The following is a 19,008-nucleotide window of genomic DNA, read 5'->3' on the forward strand; positions in this document are numbered from 1 at the left end:
TGACTGTTCTTATATAAGGCTATTTGGCTGTTTCTGTTTTAGTCTTTTGAAGAATTCCAAGCTAAACAGATTAACTTGGCCAATATTTTTGAATGAATAGTGTATTTTTAACAATCTGGCAAATAAGTTAGATTCATTTGTGCTCAAATGAACCTTCTGGGACTTCCTTGGTGGCGCTGTGGTTAAGAATCTGCCTGCCAGTGCAGGGGACACAGGTTCGATCCCTGGTCCGGGAAGATCCCACATGCTGTGAAGCAACTAAGCCCATATGCCGCAACTGCTGAGCCTGCGCTCTAGCCTGCCAGCCACAACTACTGAGCCCACGTGCCACAACTACTGAAGCCTGTGCGCCTAGAGCCCATGCTCCGCAACAAAGAGTAGCCCCCGCTCGCCTCAACTAGAGAAAGCCCACACGCAGCAACGAAGACCCAACACAGCCATAAATAAATAAATAAATAAATTTTTTTTTTTAAAGTCATCTTTCTTTGGTGGCTGCTGAGTACAATGTTTTCTATAATTTGCTTACAGAACTGCTGAGATTTTGTAAATAGAAGCCTGAGGGGAAATTTTTAGATCTCCAACTATCTTTGTTTATGGTTCTGAAGGTTTTAAAAGGTAAATGTGATAGATAATGTTAGTTTTAATAACTCAAGTTTTGGGAGGACCTTAAAAAGTAAGTGTTTTAAAAAATTTAGTTACTTATTTTAGAAGAGGTTACCTCCTGAAGTGAAATCAATGCGGCACTTCTTCCAACCTGAGTTTAAGAAGTCAAATAAAAGGAGTTGGCTAACATAATTTGAACATAACAATTGAACATAAAAATTGAACTCTATAATTTCAAAAGCATTTTAACAGTTTTAACATAACATTGTCTTACTTATTCCTCAAAATAATTTCATAAAATGAGCTGAACAAGTAATAGTAATACAGTATTCCCATATGAAAAATAACTTGGAAATGGGGTTCAGTTGGTAAGTGACAGAATTGGTATTCAGGTCTGTCTTCATTGTTTTTTCTTTTCATTATGAAAATATTTAAATGTGTAATAAGAGAATAGTTTGGAAAATTCCTATATACCCATTATTTAAATGGGTATAAGCAATTGTTAGTAATTTATATTTACTATATTTGCTTTATTTTTTTTGGCTGTAAATTTTAAAGGAAATTTACAGCCAAATGACATTTTGACATTTACCCCTCAATATCTTATTAAGTATATATCTAAAGTAAGAAAAAGGACATTTTCTTAATAACCACAGTACCATTATCACACCCAACAAAATTAGCAATAATTCCTTAATATTACCTGGTACACTGTTTTTATTCATATTTCTCTAGTTGTCCCCAAAATGACTTTGTTTTAAAAATACCAGGGTCCCAAAGAAGGCCCACACGTGGCATTAGTTGCTACATCTCTTAAGTCACTTTTAATCTAGAACAGTACCCCTTACCCCATTTTTCTTTTCATGACATTAAGTTGTTTGGACACCAAAAGGCTGGTCTTTAGATTTTCAATTTGATGTTCCTTCTATTATACTAAGCTGCCTCAAATGTAAATTTTAAATGTTAAATAAAGAAATAATAAATAGAAAACAATTTTGTCCAACCGGTAAAATTGAAAACAGAATTTTTATATTTTAAAGAGAGTCCATGGAGCAGTTTATTGTAACTGAAATGTTGCTGTAACAACTAATTAGGTTTCACGTAAATACACTACCACGTGTAAGATAGATATCTAGTGGGAACCTGCTGTATAGCACAGGGAGCTCAGCTCAGTGCTCTGTGATGACCTAGATGGGGGGGATGGGGTGGGGGAGGGAGGCCCGAGAGGGAGGAGATGTAGGTATACATATAGCTGATTCACGTATCATTGTACAGGAGAAATGAACACAACATTGTAAAGCAATTATACTCCAATAAAATAAATTTTTAAAAGAACTAATTTCATAAGCAACTTTAACATCAAAACATCCAAAGTAACTAGTAACTATATCCTTGTGACTTTTATGCTTGTATAATATTTTGATTAAATGTAGTTCATAATAATGAAGATGAACAAGTAAATAAATTCTAGTCTTTGACAATTATATAGGTTTAGTCCAGTTTTGCTTTTCAGCTGATTAGAGAAGTGCAAATTGTACATCTTAACTGTTACATATTCTGTTGTTGCACATACCAGAAAACTCACCAACATGTATTTTGTTGTTTGTAGATACCTTGTCATCTTTAGTGTTCTTACCAAAGAGCAAGTATTAAATATTTGTCATGTACTATCAGTGGTAATAGTAATGTTATATATTTTTTAAATTATTATGTTCTATCCTTGTGTATCTCTCATGCCTTATAATCTATCTCAGTGTCATGCAACATAGTCTGCATTTGACTGGCAGACTAGTTAAATTCCTAACTTCCAGAAATGGCAACAACAAAGAATAGTGAAGAGGATACGAAAAAGAGCTGAGAGTTGCCTTATCAGAGGGATTGGAGCAGTCACAGGAGACACACTGCCTTGTGGCTTATGGCCTGGCCCAGTGCGCAGGGTGATATGCTTGGTTGATATTGCTTCCTGCTTAACTGGAAACGATTACCATTTTTCTTACCATTTTTTCCATTGAGAGACAGTAAAGTCATTCCATGAGGATGCATCACTGTTGTTTTGCAAACCAACCTTGGCGGAAAGAAGGACTTGAATCTTTTGATTATTTCCACCTAACTTTTTCATCGCTGTACCTGCAATAACCTGTAGGCAGTCTTTCAAAGAAGTATATTAGAGAAAGATATTGAAATATTTGGGCACAGTAACTTCGCCACTTTAAATCTTTGTTGCTGTAACTAGACGTTTCTACCCGTGGGCTGGCTACACAGTACCCCCTTTGGGAAACAAAGCCTGGGTGAATGAAGACACGTTCTTTGCAGTTCTCTGTCTCTGTTATTCAGTGTTCACCAAAGGATTTAAGGATAAAGCACAGGAATCTGCTGTGTGAAACTAATTCCCTAGCTTTTCCTAATGGTCTGTAGAGTTCTGGTTCCCTAAGGCATAGTATTATTTCCTGAGTTTTCTTTTGTTTACATAACTAGTTTATCCGAGTTCTTTCCTCAGAATACAATAAATGAAATGAGATGAAACTGTAAAAATACTTACTAAAAGCTTCTCAAGTTAAATAATAAAATTATTTACACATAAAATAATGAAACATTTTAGGCATTTCTAGGCATATAACTACCAGGCACACAAATAGTGCTCAATAAATGCTTTCCTAAATAATCACGTTAAAGCTCTTTCTGTAATAAAAATGTGTTTTATGAAGAGCATTTAAATATCTATTATAGATTTTTTAAATAATAGGTACATGAACAGTATTTAAATATCTATTAAAGAATAGATTCTTCTGAAATCTACTGATTAAAGTATGTTCTCTGATATACTAGTATAATTAAGTTATAACTAACTGTGTGCCTGTATTTCAAAGGCAGGTATTTCTCCTCTGTCCCTTGCAATCAATGACTACAAAATAAATGAAGTAGGTAAAGAATACTTGTCCTTCCTGGGAAAGGAATGTTTATATAATAGCATATCTCAGCCCATTTCTTAAAATGATTTATTTTTATCCTATTTGTTTTTTTCATATATCTAGTATTAAGAAAATAGTAGTGTGGCAGCCACTACTCATCAGTCTCATTTGGTAAGAACCTAAGTACCTGTCTATTTTCATGTTTTACTACCTAACCACATATGCACGAGCAGGGCTCATTTTTAAGAGTCTGATCATGTCACATAATCTTGATGGAAGTAATTATATCAGCAGTTCAGGAAATTCAAGTGGCCTTTTCTTCATTCCTCTTTGGATGGGTCAGTGCTGTTAAGGGCATTGCCAAAAGAAGCACAAGGTGATTTTATTTCAAGAGTTACTGATTCATGCTTTCCCTGTTTTGTTTCAGGTGGATCATCCATGCTATGGAGTATGAACTACAGATCCGTGGCGGAAACAAGCCAGCCAGAGACTTATATCAGTTGTCACCTAGTGAAGTGAAACAGCTTCTGTTGGATATTCTGCAGCCTCAACGGAATGGAAGGTAATGAGGGTCCTTTGTTACCTACAGGACACTCTGGATTTACAATAACTATATCTATCTATCTATCTATCTATCTATCTATCTATATATATATATATATGAAATTAGTAAGGTGTTAATAAGAAATAAAATGCAGCAGAGTATCAAAGACCAGTAGATGGGCAGCATACCTAGAGATACTAATTAAAATTGTCTTCAGTTGTGATTTTGTGTTGATTTGAATTTTATACTTCTTTCAGGTACAGATTGTAAACGTTTCTTAATTTTTATTATTCTATGCAGAATGTAACACTTCGTTCCACTTTGGTCAATTCCTCCCAACATTTTGGCATAAAAGTTTGGATTTGGTAATGTTACTTAAATATCTTGCCTGTAACTCTGTCTCTCTAAGTAGACTGTAAACTTATTCAGGTAAAACTTGTCTTAGACTTAACTTGTGCTAACCTTAGATAAAAAACAAAACAGATACTTCGGATTGCATTGAATTGAAGAGTTATTTTTATTACAGAAAGTGCTTTAATAAAATTATTTAAGCAAGCATTTATTGAGCACTATCTGTGTGCCTGGTACTTTCCAAGGTATAGTTATATGCCTAGAAATACCTAGAAGAGAAGTCTTCTGCAAAAGTATATTTGAACAAATGAAAGAGCATCCTTGTTCTTAGACAGGAAAACTGAGCATTTTAAAGATGTCTGTTACAAGTTTAATGAAATTCCAATAAAATTCCAACAAGCTGTTTTATGGAGTTAGACCAGTTAATACTAAACTTCCTGTGGAAAAACAAACATGCAAGAATAACCAGAAAAACATAAAACAAAGGCTTGCCCTAAGAGAGACAGTAAAAATATTTTAAAGCCTTTATAATTAAAATAACGTGGTGCTGGTACATGAACAGAAAAATAGAACAGTTGAACAGAATAAAAAGTCCAGAAATAGACCCCCCAAGAACATATGGAAATTTCATGTATGAAAATGTCATGTATGACATCTCAAAATCATTGGGTCAAGGACGGACTTTTAAAATACATAGTGATGGGACAACTGGATAGCCATTTGGAAAAGATAAAATAAAATTCATACTTTATACTGTACTTGAGAATAAACTCCAAACAGATTAGTGATCTAAACATTAAAAAAAAAAATGAAACCATACTAGTGCTAAAAGAAGACATGGGTTGGGACTTCCCTGGTGGCACAGTGGTGAAGAATCCGTCTCCCAATGCAGGAGACACAGGTTCGAGCCCTGGTCTGGGAAGATCCCTCATGCCACGGAGCCACTAAGCCCGTGTGCCACAGCTACTGAGCCTGCACTCTAGAGCCTGCAAGCCACAACTACTGAGCATGTGTGCCACAACTACTGAAACCCACATGCCTAGAGCCTGTGCTCCGCAACAAGAGAAGCCACTGCAATGAGAAGCCCACACACCACAACAAAGAGTAGCCCCAGCTCACCGCAACTAGAGAAAGCCCGTGCATAGCAACAAAGACCCAACGCAGCCAAAAAAAATAAAATAGAATAAATATAAAAAAATAAATTAAAAAAAAAAGAAGACATGGGTAAATTCCTTTGTAACCTTGGTATGGGAAAGACTTTCTAACTATGATTCAAACCCAGGGGCAATAAAAGATTATTAAGACTATATAAAAATTAAAAGCAACATTTTGCATGGTGAAAAAATAGATAATGCCAAAAGACAACTGAGAAGCTGGAACAAAACATTTGTTACAAAGGGCTAATATCCAAGAATCTTAAAAATTAAGGGACAAAGAACCTAAGAGAAAAATGGGGGAAAATATGATTAATCAGTTCATTTAAAAAATTAAAAAATGGACCTTAAATATTTGGAAAGATGTTCAAACTAACTCATAATTAGAGAAATGTAAATTAAAACACACTGAGATACCATTTCTTATCTATCAGACTAGCAAAGTTAAACAGTATGGCAAACATTTGCTGAGGCTGTGGAGAAACAGACACTCCCATATATAGCTGTTGACTACAACTCTTCTATATGGGAATTGGACAACATCTAAAAAAAAGTCTACATTTGCACTTACCCTTTGACCCAGCAGTCTTACTTTTAGGGACCCACCCTGGAAGTTGCCTCCAACAGCATGAATAGATATTATATATATGCACAAGGTTGTTCATTGCATCATTGTTTATAATTGCAAATTTTGGAATGCCCATGACCTTAGTCCCCGTGCATGAGGGATTATTTGAATAAACTGTGGTATGTCCACACAGTGGAGTACTATGAAGTTGTGAAAAAAGAATGAGTGTGGTCTCTATGAACTGATATGGAATAATTTCTAGGCTATATCATTACATAAAAATAGCAAAGTAAAAGGCAAAAGATTTATACACTCTGAAGAGAAACCAGAGGACTTCCCTGGTGGTGCAGTGGTTGAGAATCTGCCTTCCAGTGTGGGGAAACGTGGGTTCGATCCCTGGTCAGGGAACTGGATCCCGCATGCATGCTGTGGCTGGGAGTTCACATGCCACAACTAAGGAGCCTGTGAACTGCAACTAGGGAGCCTGCCAGCCGCAACTAAGGAGTACATGTGCCACAACTAAGGAGCATATGTGCTGCAGCTAAGGAGCTGCTGAACTGCAGCTAAGGAGCCTGTGAGCTGCAACTAAGGAACCCACCTGCCACAACTAAGACCAGGAGCAACCAAAATAAATAAGTAAAATAAATAAAATAAAAATTTTTTAAAAACAGCAAAGTACAAAAGAGTATGTATCGTACACTACTCTTCATGTAAGAAAGAAGGGGATATCTGCTCATTTTTACAGAAGAAATACAGGAAGGATAAATCAGAAACTAATGAAATTGGGTACCTTCAGGGAGTGGGGAGGAACAGGGTGGGAAGAATGAAAAAAATAGGTACAGTGCAGTAGGGTTGAGGGTTGAGCAATACTTCCAATTGAATATACCTTCCATTTGAGTATACCATTTGAATAGCTCTGACTCTTAAACTATGGTAGTGTTTTATATTCCCCAAATGTAAATGATTAATTAAAATTAATCCACGTGTGGAAGGTACCCAAAATAGAATACAAACAGTAACAACTGACCCTAACCATATTACAAATGAATAATATTACCACACTGAAGGGGGAGGGGATGACAAGAATTAACCAAAGTACCTTTGGAAAACATTGACTAGACGCTGTAAAGCTAAACAAAAAAGAACTGCACACAAATCCTGTACTCTGTATAATAAATTTTTTTCTCACAGAGGTAGGAATTAGCAATTCTGGAATTTATATGTATATATATATATGTGCACACATACTTACACACATAGTGTTATATATATGGTGTGTATACATACACACACTGATATTAAATAAATAAGTAAATGTGGCTAATTTGAGCCAGATTTTTTTTCACTGTTGGAAAATGTAGTTACAAATAAGGAAAGAGGAGTGGCTAGAATATACCCTGTGGTTTTGGGCTGGAATTGGGAGTATCAGTATGAATTCATGATTTTTACACAGATGTATAGGTACAGAAATAGATACAGAAATAAATGTGGATGTGTGTATGTGAGCATACATCCATATCTTTCCTAATTGTCCACTGAGAGAACCTAGAAGCAATGAAACCCCAATAGCAATGAGCAAACCTAGTGCCCAGATATTGATTTCCAAATACCAGTTTCTAATAAAGGAACCAGAGTTCCTTGGAGAAATGGTTGATTCCAGGGCTGGGGCAAGAAAAATACAAGACAAACCTGGAGCATCTTGTGGTACCAGAAAGTAAGAAAATGCTCCAAAAAATTATAGAGGTGTGTTAGAAGGATGCTGGAGACAACGTGAAGAAGGCTCAATGGCCAAAGCTGCAACAATTTGAGCAAGAAAATAAATAATGATACTATTGGATTACATCTGGTAGAATAAATATCTATGAGTCCATGCTGATATAAATAGATAAATGGGAGAGAAGCGACTTGTATTACAATGGCATTCCAATTAATAAGTATAGATGGAATGATGGAAATAAAAAAATCACCATTAGGCAAATACAAGAGTAATAACTACTGCAGGCAAGAACCACTAAATTTAGTGGGTAGAAGTATCATGAGAAATGGAAAATTTGCATAATTTCAAAGTATTTCCATTCAAGATACTTTTTAATTATAAAAAGAAAAATTGTAACTTTACAGTGCAGAAACCCAGCAGACTCCACCTTAACCAAATGTTCAAGGTTAACATCACCAGTAATAAGATACATCAACATCACATACCCTCTGATATGATGTGCTGAGAAGGGTACAACCATTTCTGGGTATTCTTGTGAAAAATACATAACCTAAGTCTAATCATGAGAAAACGTCAGACGAACCTAAATTGAGGTACGTTCTACAAAATAACTGACATTTCTAAAATGTCAAAGTCGTGAAAGATGAAGATTGAGGAACTGTCACAAAGTAGAGGAGCCTAAGGAGACCTGGAAACTAAACGCAGTGTGGGGTCCTGGATGGGATCCAGGACCAAAACAAGGATATTTGTGGTGAAATGGGCAAAATTTGAATAAGATCCATAGATTAGTAGTTTGTTTCCTGGTTTCAAATAGTTGTGCTACTGGTTATGTAAGATGACAGAAGTAGAGGAAGCTGAGTAAAGAGGAACTTCATTAATTTTTTTTTTTACTTTTCTATAAGTCTAATTTTTTTCAAAATAAAAAGCCAAAAAAGTAAAAATAAGAGAATTCTTCTAAAATAATTCCTCCTCTGTGAGTATTCACACATTTCTACCTTTTATGTTGTTCTAAGCAAACATCTCCTTTTTATAGTATTAACCATGACTTCATAGAACTCGGAAAACATCTCTTTTGTTGTTGCCAAACAAAGGAAATAGGGGGGAAAAATCAAATGCAGAATATAGGATATTCAGTTTGCACACCCATTATCCAAAATAAAACGTCATGAAGGAACTCCTTTGGCTTTTTCTCTTTAGCATAGCACTGAACCCAGCCACACAAGTGTGGGTCTACCAAAAGAAACTGTATGTCCAAAAAAGTGCCTCCTCACTTATGTAGTGATGTAATTTCATTGGTCCTCTTTCACCAGAACAAAAATGTCTTTTTCTGTTTACTGTATCATGCATAGCTATTTTCACACCTAGAAATACTGTTGGTCATTGCCTTCCCACCTTGTGGTTGATGACACATTTTACTCTGCAGCCTGTTTTAATACCAAGTATAAAAAGTTTATATTTGTTACTATCTTCAGCTTTTGTAAGAATATACTACTATGTCATTTGTGTGTTCTTTTCAGATTATGCAAATTCTGCATCTTTAGCAGTTTGTGATTGAAGTAACTATTATATCTTTAAGATTTAATACTTAATCCATTAAAATAATCTAGAATTTTGACTCTTACATGTCGATTATTATGACATATAAAATTTGGTAACTGATTCTTCAGCACTGGTACTTTAGCCATATTTAAATTAAGGTTTAAAACTAAATATAAGGTTTAAATTGACACAATAAGGTTTAAAATAAGGTAATCTCATTAGATACATCATGCTTTTTTGAGCATTCACCCATTTATCAGGTGTTTATTAAGCACCTTTTTTGGAGAAGTGTATAGGAATGATCAAGCTATATATATCAATACAATGCCCATGCCTTCATGGAGCTAACATTTTATTGTATGTGAGGACCATGTGAACTAATTTTGAAAATGACTGCTGCTGTGTTTTTACATTGAGCTGCTTTACATGTTAGAAAGTCATTTAATCACATAGTGAGTTGTAAGTAACTTACTAGAGAATAACATTTTGCTTGTTAAATTTCTTTAAATCTTGGGGGTTTTCTCCTTTCCTGCAAGCTCTGTTTTCACTTTGAAATATTTAGTAAACTCTGTAACACATGGTAGATAAGCATCATTGATGGAATTTGGCTTTTATTGCTCACTCTATTGCAACAATTAATCCATATAAAAGCCCTGCTTTCTGCCAGAACAAGCTTGTTATTCAACACTGAGGCATTTTCTTTTGGTCTGCAGATGTTGGCTGAACAGGCGTCAGATCGATGGGTCTTTGAATAGAACTCCCCCTGAGTTCTATGACCGAGTGTGGCAGATCCTGGAGCGCACACCCAATGGAATCATTGTAGCCGGAAGGCATTTGCCCCAGGTACAGCCCCACTGTGTTTGTGTCAGTAAAGGGACTTCTAAAGGGACCTCAAGGAGCAGAGAGTTCTTTGCTTCTCTGCTTTGAAAATAACTTTTCTACTTATTCTGTTTTCTAAGAGTATTTAAAGTAGGGGTATCCAGATACCTGAAGGGAGAAAATAAGTCTGGTCAATTGGATTGGAAATATTTTTTCCCAGTCTGAGTTCCTTTTATTTTTCAATTTTAGTGTTCCTCTATAAAAAAAGCCTTGTTTTACAAATGGATATTTTGCTTGGAAGTTGTATTCAATAAAAAAAAAATTTGTTTTATCATATTTCAGATGTTTCCAGGAAGTTCTCAGTTTAAAGACACCGTATGGTCAAACCTTTTGCCAAGCAATCTATCCTTCCTTTGTTTGCTTATTAGTGAATTTAGGGTTTCTTATATTGACATTACTGAGTGGTGGTATTCCTTCACCACCAACTGTAATGGGCCAGTGCGGGGGGACCTCACAAACAGGAAAACATACATTCAAAAGACAGAACCAAATCAGTCTTAAGAAACAAGGTGACTTAGTAATGCTGTGGATAAGGAAATTACTAGTTAAGAACTGCACTGAATGTGAAAAGTACAGTAACTTTTTAGGTCATTAGACAATCATTTGAGATGTAACTTACCGTTGGTCCGAATGAATTAGTGTTCCCTCCTTTAGATGGTTTCCCAAGTTATATAAACTGGCCTGCCTCTTTGATTTAATTATGTTATTTAATCCTGACACCTAAATCATTGTGCTTATGCACAAACAGGAATAATTAAGCCTTCAAGAAATGGAATACTGTATCTGTTTATAGTGTTGAAACATCAAGCAAGTTATTCTTGATGAAGGTCTTTATACAAAGTATTCTTTTTTTATTGAAGTATACTTGATTTACAATATTAGTTTCAGGTGTACAACATAGTGATTCAGTATTTTTATAAATTGTACTCTATTTAAAGTTATTATAAAATATTGGCTGTATTCCCTGTGCTGTATAGCAGGGGTCCCCAACCCCTGGGCCACAGACCAGTACTGGTCCATGGCCTGTTAAGAAGTGGGCTGCACAGCAGGAGGTGAGTAGCGGGCGAGTGAGCAAGTGAAGCTTCATCTGTATTTACAGCCGCTCCCCATCACTCGCATTACCTCCTGAGCTGCACCTCTTGTCAGATCAGCGGCAGCATTAGATTCTCATAGGAACGCGAACCCTGCTGTGAACTGCGCACGCAAGGGATCTAGGTTGCGTGCCCCTTATGAGAATCTAATGCCTGATGATCTGAGGTGGAGCTGAGGCGGTGATGCTAGCGCTGGGGAGCGGCTCTAAATACAGATTATCATTAGCAGAGAGGTTCGACTGCACAGAGACCATAAAAAATCAGTTGCTTGCAGACTCATATCAAAACCCTACAGGGAATGGCAAGTGAAAACAAGCTCAGGGCTCCCAATGATTCTGCATTATGGTGAGTTGTAGAATTATTTCATTATATATTACAATGTAATAATAATAGAAATAAAGTGCACAATAAATGTAATGTGCTTGCATAATCCCCAAACCATCCCCCCACACCCCCACCCCGCTCCGTAGAAAAATTGTCTTCCATGAAACTGGTCCCTAGTGCCAAAAAGTTTGGGGACCACTGCTATATAGTATATACTTGTAGCTTATTTATTTTATACATAGTTTGTACCTCGTAGTACCTTACCCCTATCTTGCCCCTCTTCTCTTCCCTAACCCCACTGGCAACTACTAGTTTGATCTCTACATCTGTGAAAATAAAATATTCTTAAATACACACACCCATACTCATTTTGTTTATATGTACATAGGGTATTTCTGAAAGGACCCACAAGAAATTGGTAGCATTCTAGTCTTTGCCTTTGGGAAAAGGAACTGTGGTCTGGGGGGACAGAGCAGCTTTTCACTGAAAACCCTTTTTAACCTTTCAGAATTTGAACTTTGTGAATCTATTATTTATTTTCAAAAATGAATAAGAACTTTTTAAAAGGATTCTTTATGCTATTAACAAACTGTTGAGTGGTTCTTGTCGGCTGGCAGTATAGGTGCTCCAGCCCTTTCCCAGATGCTCTGTGACCGTTGTATGGAGCAGCTCTGTCTCCTGTGAGTAGGGAACTGGCCTCTACTGTTCGTGTCCTGCTTCTTCTGCTAGGCCTGTGTCCGTGTACAGTGGACTCTGGCAATGTTTTGTTAGCTTCTTTCCCAACCCCCGCTAATACCTACCAGATAGTCTTTTAATTGTCTAATTGCCTGGGTCACTTACATTTAGTACTTTCTCCTTGCTAACAACAACTACATGTTAAGTATTTTTATGTGCCAGGCACTTTTCTAAGTGCTCCTTTAATCCTCACAACAGTCTTTTGAGCTAGGTACTTTATTGTTACTGTTTGACAGATGAGGAAACTAAAGCACAGCTAAGTGGTTTTTCCAAGGTCACACATCTAGGAAGTAGCTGACCCAGAGTACAACCCCCTTCCCCAGCAATTTGACTTCTGAGCCTTTTCTCTTAACTTCTCTGCTACAGTTGCCACTTGTTTCAGAGATTGGAAAATAAGGCAGCCTTGATGTCTCTTCTCTAGGTTTAATTATCCTGTTGCATACTAGCTAGGTTGACTTTTCAAATGAGATATATTAAAAGGAAATTGATGTGAACCCGTGAGAAGTTCTTCCTTTTCTTCTGTAACCCCATTAGTCTCATTGCTAGACATCTAAACAGGTATAATTACAGGCATATCTCAAATATTGCAGGTTTGGTTCCAGACGATTGCAATAAAGAAAATTACATAAAATTGTTTGGTTTTCCAGTGCATATAAAAATTATGTTTACACTATACTGTAGTCTACTAAGTGTGTAATAGCATTATGTCTAAAAAAACAATGTACATACCTTAATTTAAAAGTACTTTATTGCTAAAAATTGGTAACCGTCATATAACAACACAGGGTTGCCACAAACCTTCAATTTGTAAAAAAAAAAAAAATCCGCAAAGTGCAGTAAAGTGAAGCACAATAAAACAAGGTATGCCCATACCCTGTTGAACAACCAGCTTCATTTTCCCCAAATTAGGTACTACCTGTAAACATTAACATTATGTTGGATTGTATTGAATACAGAATACAATAGATGGACCATACTGAATATAGGACTGAGGCATTATTATACCAAACAGAATAACACTGCTGTCATTTGATTGAAAGGAGACATTTCTGCTGGGTCCCATTTTGAGTAGTACATAGATAGACATTGTTAGGAGGCTGTGATTAAGTTCACTGTAAATCATCACTGAGGTAAAAGCAAATAAGTATGACTCATCATCTCTGCATCTCTGGTAATAATTCTGGGGACTCCATCTGCTTTCCACCATATAAGCCCAACATTTAGAGCCTTTCCTTCCATCCTTTGAAGATTATCTACCATGCCCAGATTTGGTTCAGATTTGAGTTTATTTTCTGCTTTCATTTGGTTTGTGGAATGTGAATGGAAGATTTTGCAATACTCTTGTCTTAAATGAAATATAAAGAGTAGAGTAGAGAACATTTTTTTTGTTTTGCTTTTTTCTGCACATAATGTTGTTTCACTTATTTGTATGCATTTTTATGCTGCCAGCTCAGAAAGGACCTGCCACAGAAATGATGTTAATTTAATAGCAGGTGACTTACATGCTGAAGTCTGACAGCAAGCATAACTTCTTGTGTTAATTCTGAAAGCAATATGTACTCTTATTTGTTGTCTCAATTTTTGGCTGTTCCGTTTGTGTATTGAAGTGGTTTTCTAATATAGTCCTTTTTCCCTAAAAACATTAATATAGTAAAGATAACTACTAAAAACAGGAGGTTTAATTTATCACAATAGTCAGCTGGTTGGCTTCAGTAATTTGACATATATAAAATCCAGTCATATAGCTGAAAATGCTCTCTAAGGTTTTGTAGAAGCTGGAAAAGATTATTGATTAGAAAATGAAATTTTCCTATTAAGTGGGAACCAGGATATAACAATGCAGTATATTAATATTGAGTTATTTCTTTCAGCAACCAACCCTGTCAGATATGACCATGTATGAGATGAATTTCTCTCTCCTTGTTGAAGACATGTTGGGAAATATTGACCAGCCAAAATACAGACAGATAGTTGTGGAGGTTTGTATTTTAAAATGTAGATTGCTGAAGAAGTGCTTTCTATCTGTTCCCTGAAAACTAGTATAAGGAAAGTTTGCCCAGGAGACCAGGAATTCCACTCCTCACCTAACCCAAATTTCCAGTTGAGTCCTGGAGAAGTTGGCCATCCTTGACCCAAGTCGAAGCACATGAACAATTCAAACATCTTAAATCCATCAGGGTGGAAAGGCTAACTGCCCAACTTTCTCAGCTATACACTCACCCCCACAGTAAGTGCATCAACAATACTATGAAAGAGAGGAAGTGACCTTTTTCTATTTGTCTTTTTTTTTTTCTGTTTACAGAAATAACTCATGACTATTGTAGAAAATTTCAATAGTTCAGAAAATTATAGAAAAGAAAGCCAAAAATGTCTCTATATCCACTAACAATAGATTGCCACTATTATTTTGAGGGACATCTTTCTAGACATCTCTCTGTGAACAGAGAAGGTGTGTAATTTTGTGTATCATCATTGCTCCATATAAAGTTAAATGCTAACGTACACACACACGTGCATGCGCATGTGTACACATGCTTTTTTGCCATTTTAAAACATTATATCAAATACATAGAGAGAAAATAAATAAGGAAAGAAAAAGGAAAAAAGAAAAAGAATACATAGAGAATCCCTCAAATGAATGGATATAATTTATAGCTCATCCTCACTTTGTCTGTTTCTCTGGGAATGTCTCCATCAGACTTTGTGTTTCTTGAGAGTGGGTAATATGTCTTATTGATACAGAAGCTCTCAGTGAGTGCTGAACTGAACATAGCACCTCCTAAAATCCAGCATGTCTGGAGCTACAGTCAGTTAAGTGAGATTCAGCCTTATCTCTGATGTGCCAGGATTTGGGAAAGAATATCAGCCATTCAGTGTCATAGCATGTGGGAGTGAGGCAGAGACTGGGGTCAAGAAAACATGGGGTTTTTAGAAGGGTGAATGCCTTCCTTGTGCTGTTAACCTTTTGGTATCTTGTGCCCATAGTTGTCTCTAAAATAAAGTCATTCTCTTTGCAGAAGAAATCTACATTTAGTACTTGAGCAAAACTTCGAATTCTTTTGACTAAAGCCCTGCCCCAAGGTCTCCCACATTGTGACCCCTGGATTTTTCTGTTTCCTTTGGTTCTTTCCGGTTCTGTTTGGGAAGCATTTCAATAAAATACACTCAGAAAGATTCCCAAGTTGGGAATTATGAGGCCTTTTTCCTGTTCCATGTCCAACTTAGGAGCCATAATCATCATGAGAAAGTCTTTACCAAGCATTGTATACTCAGATACAATCTTTGCATATTAGAGTTTGTCATATAAAATGAACATTACTACTTAGATAAATGTATAGGGTAGCCAAACAATAGGATGATGCCTTAAACTAAGATAGCTTATACAAACCAAATAATACTCATAAAGAGTCAGAGTTAAGTATATTGTTTAAAACATAACTGTCCCCTGAAAAATACTATGATGTCACAGAATTATACTCATTTTGGGGTGCTAGACTCCCAAGTCATTTGATCCTGAGCCTAGATCCAGAATCTCCACCGAACTCATCTGCCTTCTCTGGCTTTGTTGCCTACCACCTCTTCTGAGGCAGCCTGTGCTCCACTGGACACTGTTTTGGTGTCTTGCCACCAAGGATTAAGGCCTGAAGACCAGAAAGAGTTCAGACACTTTGGGTGAATAGGGCACTATGTACTGTTGACAGGATTAGAAAAGTCATTTTTCTAAGTTATTAGTTATATTTAAGTGACTAAAAACCATTTCCATACAGCTACAGGGATACATACAATGAAAAAAAAATGAGGTTTCCAAACAGAACTCATGCTACTAATTTGCAAGATTAGGAAGATTCCATCCATGGATGATCCTAAAGCCTATCATTGTACAGAACACACTGTGGAATATGAGGACCACACATCAGTCTGAGTAAAGAATGAAAACATATCCAGACTGTGTCGCTTTTATGGTTCACATAATTGGCTTTCAATGTGTCTGTCTCTTCTAGTTACTAATGGTTGTATCCGTTGTACTGGAAAGAAACCCTGAGCTAGAATTTCAAGACAAAGTAGATCTAGACAAACTGGTGAAAGAAGCATTTTATGAATTTCAAAAAGATGAGAGTCGACTAAAAGAAGTTGAAAAACAAGTAAGTAGACAAAATAGCTTTTTGTAGAATTGCTTTTTGTCTCAATTCTTCAAAATATCCCTAATCTCTTATCATTTAACTTACGAAACAGATTTACGGAGTACTAGATAGAGTACTTGAGAGGCAGAGGGAAGTCTGATTTATTTAAGGAATTAATGTTACTTTTTAGTTAATTACTAGTCAATTCAGCTATGAAGTTCTAACTAAAAAGAAATCTAAGGAGAGATAAATTATCCTTTTTATAGTTAGCAGTTAAAATGTGTTTTACCAGAAAAGAGCCATAGATTTCAGAAGGCTATAAAATTAAATTCTGGGGAGCATGGAAATGAGTAACAGGCTACATTGGTGCTGTGTACTACCTAATATAGTCCCTTCCAGGCTCTCTGTTTAATATTTTATGCTTGTCAGTAAAAAGGTTCCCTAAGTAAATAAAAATTATCAGCAAAGAGGAGAATACTAAAAATGTCTGTCTTTGTTTTATTCGCTGAGAAGACACCTCAGGAAAATAAAAGACAAACACAAGAAGCTCATCTTTTCCATAAGGAAATATTTCTGTGAATTTATTTTTCCCTCTAGGCTGACACTGACTTTACCTATCAACTCTTTACAAACAAAAAAATCAAACGACTTGCTTATTGTTTTCCTTTGTAGGATGACATGACTTCCTTTTACAATACTCCCCCCCTGGGAACAAGAGGAACATGCAGCTATTTGACAAAGGTCGTGATGAATTTGCTGCTGGAAGGAGAAGTCAAGCCAAGCAATGATGACCCATGTCTGGTTAGCTAGTGAGGAAGGTGTTAGAGACTCTGTTGAGGCAGGTTTTCCAGAAGTGTGTTAAGTTTGTGTTGAAGCTTAATCAAGACAGCCATTAATGATCGTGCTGGTGAGTGGTTGCCACACCCTTGGCAGAGTTATTGGACCTCTTGCATGCCATGAGCAATCTGATGGTAAGAACTGCTTATAATCAAGTGAAAATAAGTTCTCATGATTATGCCCACTACAGTAATAATCTTTACTGAACAGTAGTAATTGTTTATGAATTGAAAGTTCACCACTGCATGTTTTATGATTACACAGCTCATCAAAATGAGTCTTTGCACTTTGGACTAAATTCCCACCTTACTGCCAATTAAATGAATTTTCCAACTAATTATGTGTACTAGGAATGAAAATATATGGAAAGAATGGTAAATTTTTTAAGTGGCATTATAATGCTAGAAAAAGATACCAGTATGCATCATAAAAGCAAAATCAGCCAGCTGATATTTTGATTCTCAAACTGCATTATTGATAATATTTTAGTATACAGAGCTATTGTACAATTTTTGCCTTGTAAACGTGATTGTGGTTTTGTATTTGTGCTACCTGTAGTGGTTGAACTAAAATAATAAATCTATGCCTGATCAAATATATTCTTTGTGCTCTTACTAAAAACAAAATTTAAGTAAGATTATTCAGAAGTGTGGACTGTTAACCTAGTTTGTACTCATAAAAAACAAAATTAAAAGTCATTAAATTTTATTTCTGAATTAATGAATATATCTGGACACATTCTTTGTTCCCATTACTCACAGTATCAAGTTTATTACTCCTGAATATTTTCATTTAATTGATCAGGAGATGAAATGGAAGAGAATCTATGGTACCTACAATTACACATATTTTATTACCAAATTTACTTAAGCAAATGTTAATAACCATAAAAAGTAGATTAAACATTTAAATTTTATGAATTTATTTCCTTACTGAATATTACAGTGAAGCCCATTAATTTGAGCCCTGGCCCCAAAGAGAGTCATTTTTCTGACCAGTCTTATTGAGTTTCACCTGAGAAGTCAAACTTGTGACAAAAAATGCAGCCCATTTGTAGAATCTTGAAAGGATCTAAGAAAGAAAGGACAAAGTAGCTTCAGTGACAAGTCAAACTGATATCAAATAAATATCAAATAAATGGATGCCGGAGCACATGAAAAAATCTGAAGAGTCAGGCACATTCCTCATAACTTTGAGGTACACTGCCTAGATCCTGCATAAGAAATCATACGTGTGCAGCTTGGCAAAATAGAGAAAAATGAGGTAAAAATCAGAAAAATTTGATACAGAGTGAGCAACACTGAAACATCTTGGAGAAGTTCAGACCAAAAAAATCCCATCAGGTAGGGCTGAATTTCTCCACACCAGTTCAATGTCACACAAAAAGTGTGACCTAAGTTTTTTCCCAGCCAGTTATAAAGGGGAATGAAGAATTCTTAAAGAGGCAATAACTCAGGAATAGTAACAACCATGAACCTTTCTTGAAAATAATATTTGACTAAATCCAGTCAATCAAGGGGATCAATGTGAAGAGTATAGTAATGGAGAAAACTTGATACATTAAAAACATAAGAATTAATCCATTAAAATATAAAATTAACAATGCAATTTGTATTTACAGAGGAGAATGTAAAGA

At 35.8% G+C, this 19,008-nt stretch overlaps 1 protein-coding gene across 1 annotated transcript in view; it reads left to right on the forward strand.

The window, feature by feature from the left end:
• Positions 1-17,991, forward strand: part of PHKB (phosphorylase kinase regulatory subunit beta) — a 205,263-nt gene extending 187,272 nt beyond the window's left edge. The window contains exons 30-34 of the mRNA XM_028477729.2: positions 3,940-4,074; positions 10,099-10,228; positions 14,286-14,393; positions 16,416-16,556; positions 17,208-17,991. Coding sequence (XP_028333530.1) covers positions 3,940-4,074; positions 10,099-10,228; positions 14,286-14,393; positions 16,416-16,556; positions 17,208-17,345 — 652 coding nt within the window. The 3' untranslated portion in view covers positions 17,346-17,991. The remainder of the gene's footprint in view (positions 1-3,939; positions 4,075-10,098; positions 10,229-14,285; positions 14,394-16,415; positions 16,557-17,207) is intronic.
• Positions 17,992-19,008: the final 1,017 nt, after the last annotated feature.

This window comes from Physeter macrocephalus, chromosome 17 (assembly GCF_002837175.3).
Source record: "Physeter macrocephalus isolate SW-GA chromosome 17, ASM283717v5, whole genome shotgun sequence".
NCBI lineage: Eukaryota > Metazoa > Chordata > Mammalia > Artiodactyla > Physeteridae > Physeter > Physeter macrocephalus.